Source organism: Podarcis liolepis, assembly GCF_965112155.1.
Source record: "Podarcis liolepis genome assembly, chromosome: 2".
Lineage (NCBI taxonomy): Eukaryota > Metazoa > Chordata > Lepidosauria > Squamata > Lacertidae > Podarcis > Podarcis liolepis.
In genome coordinates, this window is record NC_139555.1 from 119,696,707 (window position 1) to 119,712,632 (window position 15,926).

Sequence of the window (15,926 nt, forward strand, 5' to 3'; positions counted from 1 at the left end):
GAGAGGTGTAGCAGTCAGTCAGAATGAGATCCCAGATGCTGATGCTGCTCATTTTGCTTGAATCCTGTAGAAATCTGAAGGCAAAATGCCCCTTGAATCCAATCCGGGAAGGAATCAAAGCACAGAATTATTTCCAGAGTGGCGACTTCCTCATTGGCGGGATAATATCTCCAACTTTGATTGCTCTACAACATCCATACATCTTTTCGCAGCCCCCATTAACCAGGTTTAAGGATGAGTAAGTAATTATATGCAGAAGGACATCACGTTTTTCTACTGCACCCCAATGGCTCCTGTTTACTAGGGAAATAGTCCCCATTTTAGTGGTGAGGACTCTGTGGTCTTCCAGACATTGTGGGACTACAGCTCCCATCACCCCTGATCGCTGGCCATGCTGGCAGGGGCTGAAGGGAACTTGAGTTTCACACCAGCTAGTGGGTTGCATGTTCCCAGACGTACTCTATTATTACCTTCTGTGCTGCGGTGTTGCTTGCTGAAGAACACAAGTGTATAAATGAACCTGATCAGGCATCAAAATTATTCACTGAATGATCACAGCTGCATTCATGAGATGAGTGGGACACTGGAGAAAATCCTACTTTGTGTTCCTGGTATGCAGGTGTAAGGGAAATAGCATTTTTAAGCATGTGGTTGTTCTGTACAGATCACATTAAGAAGCCAGCACAATTATTGCAACCCCCTATAACACATGTATCTCTATGGAGAGGACTAATTAACCAGTGAGCCTATTATGTATGTACCTTAAGGTTACTTCCAATAATATATACTCTGAGTGTTGTGTTTGTTGTTCATGTTAAGTTTATAGTGTTACTGTTGAAAACCAAAAGAAAACATTTAAACAGACAAAACAGAGGTGTTTTATGCTGATATTTGGGAGGGCATTTGATTCCATCCCTTCCCTGTCTGAAATAACCTCCCAGAAGATATCAGCAGAATTAGTGTCTGCGACTGCCATTGCAATGAGATTGAACAGTTCCCAGAGGGAGAAATATGAATGACAAGGAAACTATCCTCCTGGATGAAATGTTAGTTTAAGTAGACTGAAGAAAATACACCCTTCTGATGGTTTGTTTCGCTGGAAGACTGGTTGGAACTGGCCTTTATTAAAGAACAGCCCAATCCTAATCATGCCTATTGAAAATAAGTCATACTAATCAAATAGAGCTTCTAAACAGACTTAGCTCTCCATTGCAGTTGGCTCTTCATGCAACTCCTTTGAAGCACCAATACGAGCCTTAGCAGCCATGTCCCCATATTTCTCACGCATACGGAACAAAGAATGTTTTCTTCATTTTCCTTCTTTGAAGATGTGTGCTTCTCCTCTTGAGAAATTCTTATATTTTAATTCTTAGGTGGCAAATGGATTTTCATCTTGTGAGAAGGATATGTCTCTTCTCACCCTTCAAACAAACATACAGACTAGGGTCCCCATATAGTGACAAGTGAAAATCTAGACAAAAAAATTTATTGGCAAAGTTTTTGAGTTATTTTAAAGGAAATTCCAGCGATTTCCACCCGCACACTGTTTCCAACTGCTATCTTCCTGCTATGTCTGTATGGCAGCCCTAATGCAGTCCATGATTTAGGGAATCAAATATTATTTATTTTCAACAAGTGGTGAATGGTTTGACACTTTTTATTTGATTGATTTCTTACAGATTGCCATATAGGTTCTACTGGCACATCTTGTCCTTCTTGTTCACCATCCAAGAGATCAACCAGAATCCCAGGCTGTTAACCAACATCACCCTGGGCTTCAGCCTCTCTGAGAACTATTACAATGCAAGGATCACTTCTGATGCCATGCTAGACCTGCTTGCAGGTGGGGAAAGCAATATTCCAAACTATCGCTGTGGAAAATGGAATAATATCTTGGCTGTTCTTGAAGGAGCCAATTCCATCATCTCCAAAGTGATTTCAACCACGTCAGGCTTGTACAAAATCCCACAGGTATGAAGGGTGGGGCATGGAGGGACACAAAAGAGGTTCAGCAGCAAAATAAATTCTCATTATCGTCAGCAGAGTCAAAAAGAGGCATCAAAGAGGGAGAAAATCCTGAGCTATGTTAAGCTAGATAGCTCAGTTGGTTAGAGTGTGGTGCTGCCAACGTCAAGGTTGCAGGACAAGATGAACCTCAGGGTCACTTCCAGCTCTACAATTCTATGATTCTTCCCTGCTAGGGAAGCTTTTAATGTTTAATAGGTTATTGTATTTTAGTGTTCTGTTGGAAACCGCCCAGAGTGGCTGGGGAAACGCAGCCAGATGGGTGGGATATAAATAATAAATAATAATAATAATTATTAAAACGGAGACTTTGTTAGGGTTGCAGCCTCCCGAAGTTTCCAAATAAATCTATCAGCCCCAGTCAGCACAATATTTGTTAGGTATTAAATATTTCAGGCTATTCCTGTACTTTCCTCTGAAAATAAAACACTGTAGTTTTCTTCCAGATCAGTTATGGCTTTGTATCTGGGGTTGTTGATGAGAACACCAAAGCCCCTTTTGTCTACCGTACGGTCCCCGATGAAGAAGTTCAGTACCTGGCAATTGTAAAGTTCCTCCAGCATTTCGGATGGACGTGGATCAGCCTCTTTGCTCCAGACAGTGAGAATGGAGAAAGGTTCTTGAGTGCCATGACATCTCTGATGGCCAGCAATGGAATTTGTGTTGCCTTTTCATTAACAATAGCAGAAAAGAATGAACCTAAGATACTGACACAAAGTGAATTAATTACCCTACGGAGAGAGACCGATGTATTCCTTTACTATGTAAACGTTCATACAGCACTGCGTGTCATCATGCAACTGCAAGAAGAACACGAGAAACAAATTGGGCCAAAAGTATGGCTCACAACAGCTTTTCAAGACCTTGACATAAATTTGTTTTTCGGTCCCAAGAACTTGAAGTATATCCATGGTTCATTCTCCTTTGTAATGAAGACCAAGATAAGGAGCAAACGTAAATCAGAGTCCTATCTTTTGCGGCAAAAAGCATTTAGTTGTTCATACTCAAAGCACGTCCTCGCTGTGAGAGGTTGGACAAGATGCAGAGATGTGGCGAATCCGGAGGTGCCGTCTGAAGAGGAGCTGCAGACTGTTCTCTCTCAAGACAGCCACAGAACATACTTCAGTCTCCAAATCATGGCACATGCTTTAAATGTTGCCTGTTCATCCACATCAAAGCAGATGTTGATTGCAGGTGGAAGAGAAAAGTTGGCATGTCAAAGGCTACAACCATGGCAGGTATTTCCTTTCATTTTGTAGAAATCGAAGTTCTTTCTACCAACTCTACAATAATCCAGCTCCTGGATATATAGTGTATTTCGTAAAATATCAAGGTGGTCTACTGCAATAAAAAACATAAGACCTTATAATAAAACCAAAAGAAGCCAAAACAAATTAAAAGCAGACGTCCCTCCACATGGAGGCTGTCTGTTTAGTCTTGCCAGTATGAGAAGTTTTGGCACAACAGGAGTTTTGAGTTCCAAGGAAGCAGGGATGAGGCATCTAAAATGCTTTCTAAGTTCGGGTGTTTAGTCCTCCGTAGATTCCAACGAGGCCAGGTATGCCAGGACTTTTGAGCTCAAAGGGACAAGGGATGAGATGTCCAAAATGCTTTGAAATGCTTTGAAATGCTGGTGTTTTCCCTGTCATTCCAGCTTCACCCTTTCTTAAGAGAAACCCGGTTGTTGAACACCTCCATGGGCAGACTGTATTTGGGTGAGAATGGGGAGTTGCCAATCATGTTTGATATTGAGAATTGGGTGGTGCTTCCCAATGAGTCTTGTGTTAGAGTGAAAATTGGGAGTATAGAGAGAGAGGCATCCACTGACTTCAAGCTCGCCATTAACCCAGAAGCTATTGTGTGGCCCAAGTGGTTCAACCAGGTAAGAGCCCCTTTATTCCACATGATACACATGAAGATCTAGTAATCTGTTGAATATTTCCAAGAGGAATTCAAGTATAATCTTTTGGAAGTTTGGCTGATGTTTTCATTATAATTAATTAAGTAAATTATTAAATGTGCATAATGCTCTTCATGTGCAGATACATACACACATGTATGTATGTATGTATATTTGTATGTGTGTAATTTTTTAATTTATTTATTAATATTATACTGTGCTTCATTCCAGTTGTTCAAAGACCTATGTACTGATACCTTTTTCAGTACGTTTCCGAGCACAATTCAAAGTGTTGGTGCTGACCTTCAAAGCCCTAAACGGCCTCAGCCCATTATATCTGAATGAGCGTCTCCACCCCCATTGTTCAGGTCCAGCTCCGAGGGCCTTCTGGCGGTTCCCTCCCTGCAAGAAGTGAGGTTACAGGGAACAAGGCAGAGGGCCTTCTCAGTAGTGGTGCCTTGCCCGTGGAACGCCCTCCTATCAGATGTCAAGGAAATAAACAACTACCTGACTTTTAGAAGACATCTGAAGGCAGCCCTGTTTAGGGAAGATCTTAATGATTGATGTTTTTCTAATCTTTTGTTTGAAGCCGCCCAGCACAGCTGGGGAAACCCAGCCAGATGGGGTATAAATAAATTATTATTGTTACAAAAGTAAACACAGTAGGAGGGTTTCCGTTCTACATCAAGCATAAGAGCCAATTCCTAGGAACTTTGGGGGCTTTGGCCCCCACAATAAAATATTTGAGGAAGCTGGGACCCCATAAAGTTGATGGGCATCGATTATGTGTAGTGCGGCTTACCTGGGCCCCCACAATATTTTATTCAAGTTGGCACCCCTGACATCAAGGGTGTTTTATATATATATATAATTTTTATTAAATTTCCATTTACCAAACCAATCATATCATATCATATCATATCATATATCATATCATATCAAGTATTCCAAATTATATCAACACCAAATTATATCAACAGTCCAAATATTAAACTAATATTGTGGGGGGTACCCATGCTTTGAGTTCGGTAGGAGTCCAATCATCTTTATATTTCTGCTGCTTTGATGTTCACAGTCCCATCTTCTCATCTCCTTGTCATTATCCTTTTTCTTCTTAATAACCTCTGAATTTTCTCCACCAGTGAGTTGAAAGAAACAGCCTTGTTATATTTCTGTGTGAACTTTGTAATGCTTTCCCGTAATTCATCTCACATAAATCCAAGAGTCCAAGAGTCTTATTCAGGCGGCAGTCGCCATTTTAGTCAATTCCGATGAAATACAGTCTCGGCGTCCGCTCCTTAATTTTCCCAGACCTTCTGCACCATAAATGAGTCTTTCCAGAAGGGTTATTGCCCTTTCAAATTTACGATCCAAACCTGATAGCAGAACAGTGGCTTGCCCTCCCTAAGACTGAAAATCTTGCATCAAGGTCTGCCTCTTAATGGCGGATCACTTTGTAACTACGCCACAAGAAAGCCTCCCTTCTTTCCAGATCTTTCACAGAGTAAATCCTTTTATTAGCATTTTTGTTTCCATACAGTCTATTTTTCATTCTCACTTGCAATCAATCATGGCGGCGGTTCTTCTAAGGGGGGAGGGGGTTGTTAGGTAAATCATACTAAAAAAAAGAGAGAAAGTTCCCCCCCTTTCCGTTCCATTCAACATACCGGCATGGCTGTGCTTCTTTGATGTAGTCCTTTGTTCATTCCGTCCCATCGCTCTGTCTTCTCCGTGGTAAATTTATTTAGCAGATAATACACTCCTGACCTCGCTCGAAACATGTGCATTTACTTCTCCATTTATTTATTTTTATCTTAAGCAACGCAGCTAGTTTCGCTCCTGAAAGTAGCGTCCAGGAGCTCCAGAACTCACACAAGTGCTTTCCGCTCAGTGCCCCCACCCCTCCTTTTTTCAAACTCGGGGGTGATTTATGGAAAACCACGGGCAAGACAGCATCTTCCCACCCCCTGGGAAGATGAGGGAGACTGATATACTCCCCATAATCAGCCTCTAATTATCTCGTGCGAGCCGGATAGATGGTATTGTCGGCCATCTTCCAAGGCGCCCCTAGCGGGGCCCCCCATGCTGAGTGACTTTCTTGTGGGACTGGAGACCCTGCTGGGTTCTTTCCAGACTCTCTGAGTGAGTTCCATATGCACAAATATTGCTGACACTTCCTCTTTAATGTGCCATCTTTTCTTTATGGCTAGACTGTGCCTCACGCCAGGTGTACCAAAAGGTGTCGCCCAGGATATGCCAAGGTGGTTCAAGAAGACAAGCCGGTTTGCTGCTATGCTTGTGTTCCATGTGGGGAAGGGACCATATCTACACAGGAAGGTGGGCGACACCACAGGAGATGGAATTTGTTGGGAGAATATGAATAGGGCAACATATCAGTCGGAAACTTTCTGTGAAGATTCTAAAGACATATTTGGATGCATTTTTAATCCCCTTCCAGGAAGTAATTTGAAAGAAATGACTTGCAGGAAGCGATCTCTGGGATGCCAGTTGGGTTCAGCCTCCCCTGCCCATAAGGCACAGCTTTGGCTATTTTATACCAAGCCTTCTAGGATCAGAGAACCAGAACCACCCTCACAAAAGGAAACTAAAAATGTCTTCAAAATAAACGAGAAATAGTGAAAATCGCAAATATTTATTTAAAAGAGAGAAAGCATGATGCACAATCAAAAAAATTAGGTGAACATTCCATTCCATTGCATTGGAATGGAAATTATGGAATTTCAGCAGGAAGTTATTGGATATCCCAGACAAGGAGTTTGAGAACAGCTGTAGCAGCTGTAGCAGCTTGGAAGAGAGGAGATCAAGAAATTAAAAATAAATGGTTTGCATGTTTTGTGGTATTTTATTCATTGTGACTTACTGTTTTTTATTGATTATAGATTAGTAATTCTTTATTGTACATGATAAGTGATAGTGTTTATTATTTGCGGACACTTTATTAAATTTTACTGTTTACTATTCCTTAGTATTAGTATTGAATAGTATTGAATTTTGCTTAATTTGATATGTTGTTTATTTTAAAGTTATGCTTTTATTATGACTTTTTGTTTGTGTGTATTACCCCTGTGATTTTTGCTGTCTATTTTGTTGTTTCTTCAGCTTGTAACCCTCCTTCTGCATAGCAATATAGAAAGGCAGTATACAAATTAAAAGTGAAATGAAATATGGAAATGAAGCGGTGTTACTGCCCGAAAACTATCGCATAAGGAAATGCACCAAAAAAGCTTTTCTTTCTTACAATACATTCTCACTTTCTGATATCTCCCATATGAGTGCATTTCTCAACATGTAATAGATTGTGTCTGTAAGCAAAGCCAAAGCCATTCTTTTTCTCCTCCTCAGATGCAGAGCGTTGCACCAAATGTCCAGAAGAACAATATCCAAACAAGGACCGAGATCACTGCATTCCGAGGATTATCTCCTTCCTATCCTATAAACAATATTTGGGGATTCTCCTGACTTCTTTGGCTCTCTTCCTGTCCTTAACCACAGGCTTTGTTGTAGGGATCTTCATTAAATACAAGGAAACTCCCATAGTCAAAGCCAACAACAGGGACCTCTCCTACATCCTCCTCGTCTCTCTCCTGCTTTCCTTTTTGTCCTCCTTCCTCTTCATTGGCCGTCCCAGGAAAGTCACCTGCCTCCTTCGACAAACGGCCTTCAGCACCATCTTCTCAGTTGCTGTATCTTCTTTGCTGTCCAAAACCATCATGGTGGTGCTGGCCTTCCTGGCCACAAAGCCAGGGAACAAGGTGAGGAGATGGTTAGGGAAAAGTCTGGCCAACTCCATTGTCCTTTCCTGCTCCAGTGTCCAAATGGTCATTTGCATCATTTGGCTGTGTATCTCTCCCCCATTCCCAGACTCTGACAAGCATTCCCAGCCCGGAGAGATCACCCTGCAATGCAATGAAGGGTCTGTTGCCATGTTTTATGCTGCCCTGGGTTACATGGGCTTCCTGGCCGCCATCTGTTTCACGGTGGCTTTCCTGGCCAGGAAGCTGCCTGGGGCCTTCAATGAAGCCAAGCTGATCACCTTCAGCATGCTGGTCTTCTGCAGCGTTTGGGTCTCCTTTGTGCCCACCTACCTGAGCACAAAGGGGAAATACATGGTAGCTGTGCAGATCTTCTCCATCTTGGCTTCTAGTGCTGGGCTTCTGGGCTGCATCTTCATTCCCAAATGCTACATTCTTGTGCTAAGGCCTGATCTGAATACAAAGGAACACCTGGCCACAAAAACTAAAGTTGTTGCCTGATTCTTATCATATTTATAACTGTATTCCACGACAGTAGTAGTGAAACACGCAGAGTTGCCTTGGGAATGAATTTATCTCCTTAGATAAAGTTCGCTCTTCATTTTTCATTCATCTTTAATGATGAAAGGGAATTGCTGAATCACATCCCTTGAGTGTTTCTGGACATACAACTTTTAGGGATATCCCTACCTGTAGAGTTACACGGAGTGCAGCCTCCCTCTTCATACATAATTATCTTTCCCTACCATATCCAGTTTGTACTTTGACATGAACCAACTTCCTTTCTTCCTGAGTTCATAACCTAAGCCTACATAATAACTTAGTGTAACTTGAAATTCTGCTTCTAATATTAAAATCAGCAATTGAAAAACGGAATCTCACTTGAGTGTATTAATGCTTGAGGGAACCTTCTTAAGGCCCTTGGAGCTTGACCTCAGTATCTGGTCTGGACGATGGGTGTGGAGACGCTTCTTTAGATATTCAGGGCCAATGTCATTTAGGGTTTTCAAGGTCGGCATCAACAAATGAATGTGACAGCTGTCTGTTTGGTGGGAGTGAGAGGGGCACCACGATAGCTGGAGCCAGAGACAATGATGGAGAAGAACCACCACTTGTAAGTAAGAAGGCAGGTGAGTGGTGGTGGCATGAAGACAGGTTGAGATTGGTGGGGTAATCCCCACTCACCCCCATGGAGCAGACCTCTCACTTATTTGCCCTGAGCAGCTGAAGAAGGGCAGGATGCACCCCTTTTGTCTCCTTCTCTTATTTAGCACCAGCACTCATAAACATTCAATGAATGTGGAGGTTGGGAGATTGAGGGCAAATAAAAGAATGAATCATGCAGTACATAGTTACTTCCCCCAAATGCCAGTCACTGCTGACCAGTGCCTGGCAAGGCCATTGCTTTGATGCCCTGCTTGTGAGCTTCTCAGCAATGTCTGATTGGCCACTGTGTTGTAGGACTAGATGGGACTTTGGACTAACCCAGCAGGGCTGTTCTTAGCAAAGTTCAAGCCAAACTCATCCCCGAAATGCAAGTGACTCATGTTGCAGTGATTTGGTGTAAACATATTTTTCCAGCTCTGTCCCTGCCCCTTGAAGTATGTAGAGATCCTGGGAAATTTCTTCCCATTATAATTATAAAAATGATAGTGGTTTATTCTTCCCAAAGCTCAAGAGAGAGCTCTGGCAATTGCCCAAACATCAGAAGCCAAGGAAGCCTGAGGTTATACGTATCACACTGTGCTGTAGGGTGTTAACTTCTTCTGATTACCTGGCTGTGGGGGAGAAAGGAGAAGTCAAAATAGAGGTGTAGTAGGCCAAGACAGAATGACCTCCCTGCTGCGGCTTCTGCTGCCGCCTCTGCTTCTAATGCCCCATCAAGTCTGGGGGAAGTTGAAGGCAAAGCGCTCCTTAAATTTGATGAGGGAAGAAAATGAAGCGCAGAGTTACTCCCGACCTGGAGACTTCCTCATTAGCGGAATCATATCTCCAAGAAGCTTTGCTGAGCAACTTCCATATAACTTTCCCCAGCCTTCCGTAACCAAGTTTAAAGTGTAAATATTTAAATACATTGTGGATGTCATGCTTCTTGACATCCACTTCAATAGTTCTCTTTAACAGGGAAATAGTTCTTATTTCAGGGATAGGGAGACAGTGCAGTACAATATAATAGACAAGTTATCAAAGTGAGTCTACTACGAGTGTTATATTTAAGAAACACAGAACTGTTTGCTTGAACAACTTAAGGTATCACAAGAAATCATATTTAAATATCAAAACATGTAAAGGAATTATCTTTTTTTTAAAAAAGTTATTTATTAAAGTTTTTAAAGTATAACAGTGAAAATGCAAAATAAAAAAATAAAAAGAACAAAATACAAAATGCAACATAAAAACAGTTTAAAAAATGAATAATTTTCCATAACATATCTTCCTTACGCTTATTTCCCCGGACCTCCTCATACCTCCCTACTTTGTATTCCACTTCAATTTGTTAGTTCAGCAAATCCTTACCATTAAGCTTTTACCCATTTATAAACCTTTTTTCGTATCTCCTAAAGCGTTACAGCTGGAAACCACCTAGTTTCTATCCAACATCCTTCTAACATTCATTAATTTTACAATATTTCTTTAAATAGTCTTTAAATTTCTTCCAATCTTCTTTCACCAACTCTTCTCCCTGGTCTCGGATTCTGCCAGTCATTTCTGCCAATTCCATGTAGTCAATCACCTGTGTCTTCCAATACTTTGCGATGAGTATTCTTGCTGCTGTTGTAGCATATAGCATACATAAAAAAAGTTCTGTCCTTCTTTGGCACCAATTGGCCAACAATGCCCAGGAGAAAGGCCTCTGGTTTCTTCAGGAAGGTATATTTAAATACCTTTTTCAGTTCATTATATATCATTTCCCAGAAAGCCTTAATCTTTGGGCACGTCCACCAAAGGTGAAAGAATGTACCTTCAGTTTCTTTACATTTCCAGCATTTATTATCGGGCAAATGATAGATTTTTGCAAGCTTGACTGGGGTCATGTACCACCTGTATATCATTTTCATAATATTCTCTCTTAAGGCATTACATGCCGTAAACTTCATACCTGTGGTCCATAACTGTTCCCAGTCAGCAAACATAATATTATGTCCAACATCTTGTGCCCATTTAATCATAGCAGATTTCACCGTTTCATCCTGAGTACAGTGGTACCCCGCAAGACGAACGCCTCGCGAGACGAAAAACTCGCAAAACGAAAGGTTTTTTCGTTTTAGAGTTGCCTCGCAAGACGAATTTCCCTATGGGCTTGCTTTGCAAAACGAAGCTTGCCCCGGGGACAGCGGGTCTTCTCTTTTGAAGCAAGGGGCTGCGGGGAGATCGCTTCTCCCCACCGCCCCTTGCTTCAAAAGAGGTCCGGGGGCAGCGGGAAGCGAAGCGCTTCTTCCCCGCTGCCCCCCGACGTCTTTTGCAGCAAGGGGCTGCAGGGAGATCGCTATCTCCCCGCAGCCCCTTGCTTCAAAAGAGATCCGGGGCAGCGGGAAGCGAAGCTCCGATGCCCGGCGGGGGGGGGAACGTCTCCTCCCACCGCCGGGCATCGGAGCTTCGTTCCGATGCCCGGCGGGGGGGGGAACGTCTCCTCCCGCCGCCGGGCATCGGAGCTTCGTTCCGATGCCCGGCGGGGGGGGGGGGGAACGTCTCCTCCAGCCGCCGGGCATCGGATGGCTTTCCTGAAGACTTGGGGTGGGAGGAGGGTTTTCCTTCCCACCGCCAACATTCAGAATGCTGTTCTGAATGTTGGCGGTGGGGAGGAAAAACCCTCCTCCCACGCAAGCCCCGGGAACAGAGGGAAAGCGCTGCGCGCCTTCCCCTCTGTTCCCGTACCTGTCCTGAAGGCTTGTGGTGCGGAGAAAAGCCCTTCTCCGCACCGCCAGCCTGGCAAGCGGTTTCCCTAGGAACGCATTAATTGATTTTCAATGCATTCCTATGGGAAACCGTGCTTCGCAAGATGAAAAACTCGCAAGAAGAAAAAACTTGCGGAACGAATTAATTTCGTCTTGCGAGGCACCACTGTATTCCATTTCAACAGCAAGTTATACATTCTTGACAGATTCTTAGTTTTGTAAAGGAATTATCAAAAGGTCCACATAAAGAGGCATACAGCAAAAGCTGCACAATGCGAAACGGTCTCCCCAGAGAGGCTCGCCTGCTGCCATCACTACATATCTTTAGTCACCAGGCAAAAACAGTCGTCTTTCATAAGGCGTCTGACTTTTAATTATTAGGGTCTATTTAAGTGGGTGCGGTGGTCCAATCTAGCTTTTAAAAGTAGATTTTATTTTTTTAATGCAGGTTTTAAGGTCTGTTTTTGTTTCTTTGTTTCATATGATCGTACGTTGCTTTGAGTTGCTGTGGAAAAGACGACAAATCGATTTAATAAATAATAATGCCAGAGACACCGATTTGGGGAGGTCGTTCCCTCTCAGCTTCATCCTATGTAACAAGGATGTTTTGGTGACGAAAAGTGAGATAAACCTTGTGCACTACATCTGCCTACATCTGCGGGATACAAATGTAAGCATTAAATAGTGAAATGGACGGACAAATCTTTGCCTCTCCTTCCCTACTACATAGGTTTATTCTGCTACTTCATTTCCCTCCAAAATGTAATAGAACACAGATATTTATGGATGTAAGTGATGCTGAAGCCACTTTTCTCATCCTCAGATGCAGATCATTGCCACAAATGTCCAGAAGATGAATATTCAAACAAGCACCAGAATCGATGTATTCCTAAGATCATCATCTTCCTGGTTTATGAAAAATATTTGGGGATAATCTTAGCTTCTATTACGCTATTCTTGTCTTTGACAACAGGCATCATATTAGGAATCTTCATTAAATGTAAAGAAACTCCAATAGCCAAAGCCAAAAACCGGGACCTCTCCTATATCCTCCTCATCTCCCTCCTGCTTTCCTTTTTGTCCTCCTTCCTCTTCATTGGAAGGCCAAGGAAAGTGACCTGCCTTCTCCGACAAATGATCTTCAGCATCATCTTCTCGGTTGCCATTTCTTCTGTGTTGGCAAAAACCATCATGGTGGTGCTGGCCTTCCTGGCCACAAAACCAGGAAACAGGGTGAAGAGATGGCTGGGGAAGAGTTTGGCCAACTCCATTGTCGTTTCCTGTTCCAGTGTCCAAGTTGTCATCTGCACCATTTGGCTGGGCATCTCTCCCCCATTCCCAGACTCTGACAAACACTCCCAGGCTGGAGAGATCACCCTGCAATGCAATGTAGGGTCTGTTGCCATGTTTTATGGTTCCCTTAGCTACATGGGCCTCCTGTCTACCATCTGCTTCACGGTGGCTTTCCTGGCCAGGAAGCTGCCCGGGGCCTTCAATGAAGCCAAGCTGATCACCTTCAGCATGTTAGTCTTCTGCAGCGCTTGGATCACCTTTGTGCCCACCTACCTGAGCACAAATTGGAAATACATGGTAGCCGTGCAGATCTTCTCTATCTTGGCTTCTAGTGCTGGACTCCTGGGCTGCATCTTCATGCCCAAGTGCTACATTTTTATACTGAGGCCTGACCTAAATACAAAGGAATGCCTGACAATAAAAACTAAAGGCATCTGATCTTGAGTACTATGTATAGGGACAGATTCTGCCTACAACAGAATCTGAAGCAGAACCAGTTTTGTCTCCGGGGGGGGGGGTTGTATCTGAGAGGCAGAGCTGGTTCCACACAAGTTCTATGCCCAACATCTCCAGTTTAAAGAATGAAGAAGCAGGACCAGGAAAAGCCACTTTCCTCCTGAGATCCTGCCAGTTTTAGGGGATAATACTTAGCTGGATGGGCCGGTGGACTGCATACACATCAAACGTTTGAGCCACAGCATGTGACCCCCAATGAATACTAGGAGCTGTAGATTACCCCCCACAGAGCTGAAGTTCCCAGTACCCTTAACAAAGTACACACTTTTCTTACAGGGATGCTCTCATGTTCTTTATGTCAGGAGTTCAGCCTACACTTGAGTAGGACTCTGGCAGAGACACATGCCCGATTGGCATGTTCTCTCCCTCCTGGTCTTTCGTTTGGGAGCTTCAAAAGCTTTCTTCAGCCTGAACATCACAGCGACCAATGCCAACCGACACCGGCACACTTAGGGATCTGCAGAGTTTGTGCACCTTGTGTGACAGACCTCAGCAACTCAGCATTTTGGCTAATCTACTTTATTTACATATAAACACAAACGGAGCACTGCAACATGGCTCCCTCTTTCTATAGCATTAGACAGCAAAGAGAAAAAGAACAAAAGGACAATAGTCCCACTTCATGGAACGCAGTAACACAAACATCCTGTCTCTGTCACTTCCCACTCTGTGGAGTTAAAACATACACCATCATGTGATAGACAAAAATCCCATGACTGCACTCATAGATCAGGAATTCTAACACTTCACTGGTGTGCTGGAGCTTTGGGTCACTAGGAGCGTAGTCGGTTGCTGTATTCAGGGCAAGGTTGGAATTTCCCAGTTGGCTAATTGGCTCCAGCCCTCTGGTTTTCACCATCCTCATAGCGAATCCCTCATGGCAGGGATTGTGAGTTTTATGGGTTTAGAACTTTTCTGAACTTTCTAGAACTTTCTAGTTCTCAAAAGAACAAGCTAGTAGCTGTGTTGATCTAGATAGTCATGTGAGACTCAAGGTTATTGCTTGGGGTGGGTATTATATTCTCCTGTCTGCTGGGCAGTTTAGCTTCAGTCTTTCTTACTTCCTGTTTTCCTGTCTATTTTTTTGCTTCTGTAACCTGATGTGCTCTTCGGGGTGGAAGATATTTGTACCTTACTGGGGATCCAGTAAGTCCTGTACGCTTTTAAACCTCAGTAAACTGTTGCTGAAGAATTCTGCTATATGAGTGAGTGTTTCTTTGGAATTATGCATGGGAGATGGACTTCATGCAGTTGATACTCTGCTATTTTCTGCTCATGTGCTGGAGTTGCTCAAGCATGGAGACAGGGGTGGCAGCTGATTTTTGCACCAGCCCTGTCACTTCATAGCAATTGTCGCAACTTTGACAGTTTAGGCATTGTTTAGCTGACTTTGATATTGGTAATTGGGGAAGGCTATTGAGCAGGTGGTTGCAGGCCAGATCCAGGCACTCTCACAGGAAACTGATTTTCTAGATCCATTTAAATTAGGGTTTACTTTGTTGGACCTCAGTGTCTGGGCTGAATGATGGGGGTGGAGATGCTCCTTCAGGTATACTGGGCGGAGGCTAATTAGGGTTTTAAAGGTCAGCACCAACACTTTGAATTGTGCTCAGAAACGTACTGGGAGCTAGTGGAGATCCTTTAGGACCAGCGTTATATGGTCCTGGCAGCCACTCCCAGTCACCAGTCTAGCTGCCGCATTAGTTGTAGTTTCCAGGTCACTGTCAAAGGTAGCCCCACGTAGAATGCATTGCAGTAGTCCAAGCAGGAGATAACCAGAGCATGCACCATTCTGGTGAAACAGTCTGCGGGCAGGTAGGGTCTCAGCCTGCGTGCCAGATGGAGCTGGTAGACAGCTGCCCTGGACACAGAATTGACCTGTTCCTCCATGGACAGCTGTGAATCCAAAATGACTCCCAGGCTGCTCACCTGGTCATTCAGGGGCACAGTTACCCCATTCAGGACCAGAGAGTCCCCGACACCTGCCCTCCCCCTGTCCCCTGTGTCCCCCCACAAACAGTACTTCTGTCTTGTCAAGATTCAACCTCAATCTGTTAGCCGCCATCCATCCTCCAACCACCTCCAGACACTCACAAAGGACATTCACCGCCTTCACTGGCTCTGATTTAAAAGAATGGTAGAGCTGGGTATCATACACATACTGATGAACACCAAGCCCCCTCCTGCCCTGCTTTTGAGCTTCCCAGAGCTGTCTGATTCACTACTGGGAGATACAGAGTCCTGGACATGATTGTCCTTTGGTCTGATCTGGCTGCAGGGCTCTCCCTAGGTAAAGCTAAAGGGACTCCTGACCATTAGGTCCAGTCGTGGCTGACTCTGGGGTTGCGGCGCTCATCTCGCTTTATTGGCCAAGGGAGGCAGCGTATAGCTTCTGGGTCACATGGCCAGCATGACTAAGCCGCTTCTGACGAACCAGAGCAGCACACAGAAACACCATTTACCTTCCCGCCAGAGTGGTACCTATTTATCTACTTGTACTTTGACATGCTTTCGAACTGCTAG

At 43.7% G+C, this 15,926-nt stretch overlaps 1 protein-coding gene across 1 annotated transcript; it reads left to right on the plus strand.

Moving 5' to 3' along the window:
• Positions 1 to 8,199, plus strand: LOC310701165 (vomeronasal type-2 receptor 26-like; the record flags this gene model as incomplete). The annotated part of the gene is made up of 6 exons (XM_083491566.1): positions 1 to 238; positions 1,680 to 1,971; positions 2,472 to 3,263; positions 3,680 to 3,907; positions 6,136 to 6,262; positions 7,289 to 8,199. Exons 1-6 carry the CDS (start codon positions 24 to 26, stop codon positions 8,197 to 8,199), a joined length of 2,565 nt encoding a protein of 854 aa, XP_083347692.1. The 5' UTR covers positions 1 to 23.
• Between the last annotated feature and the right edge of the window lie 7,727 nt (positions 8,200 to 15,926).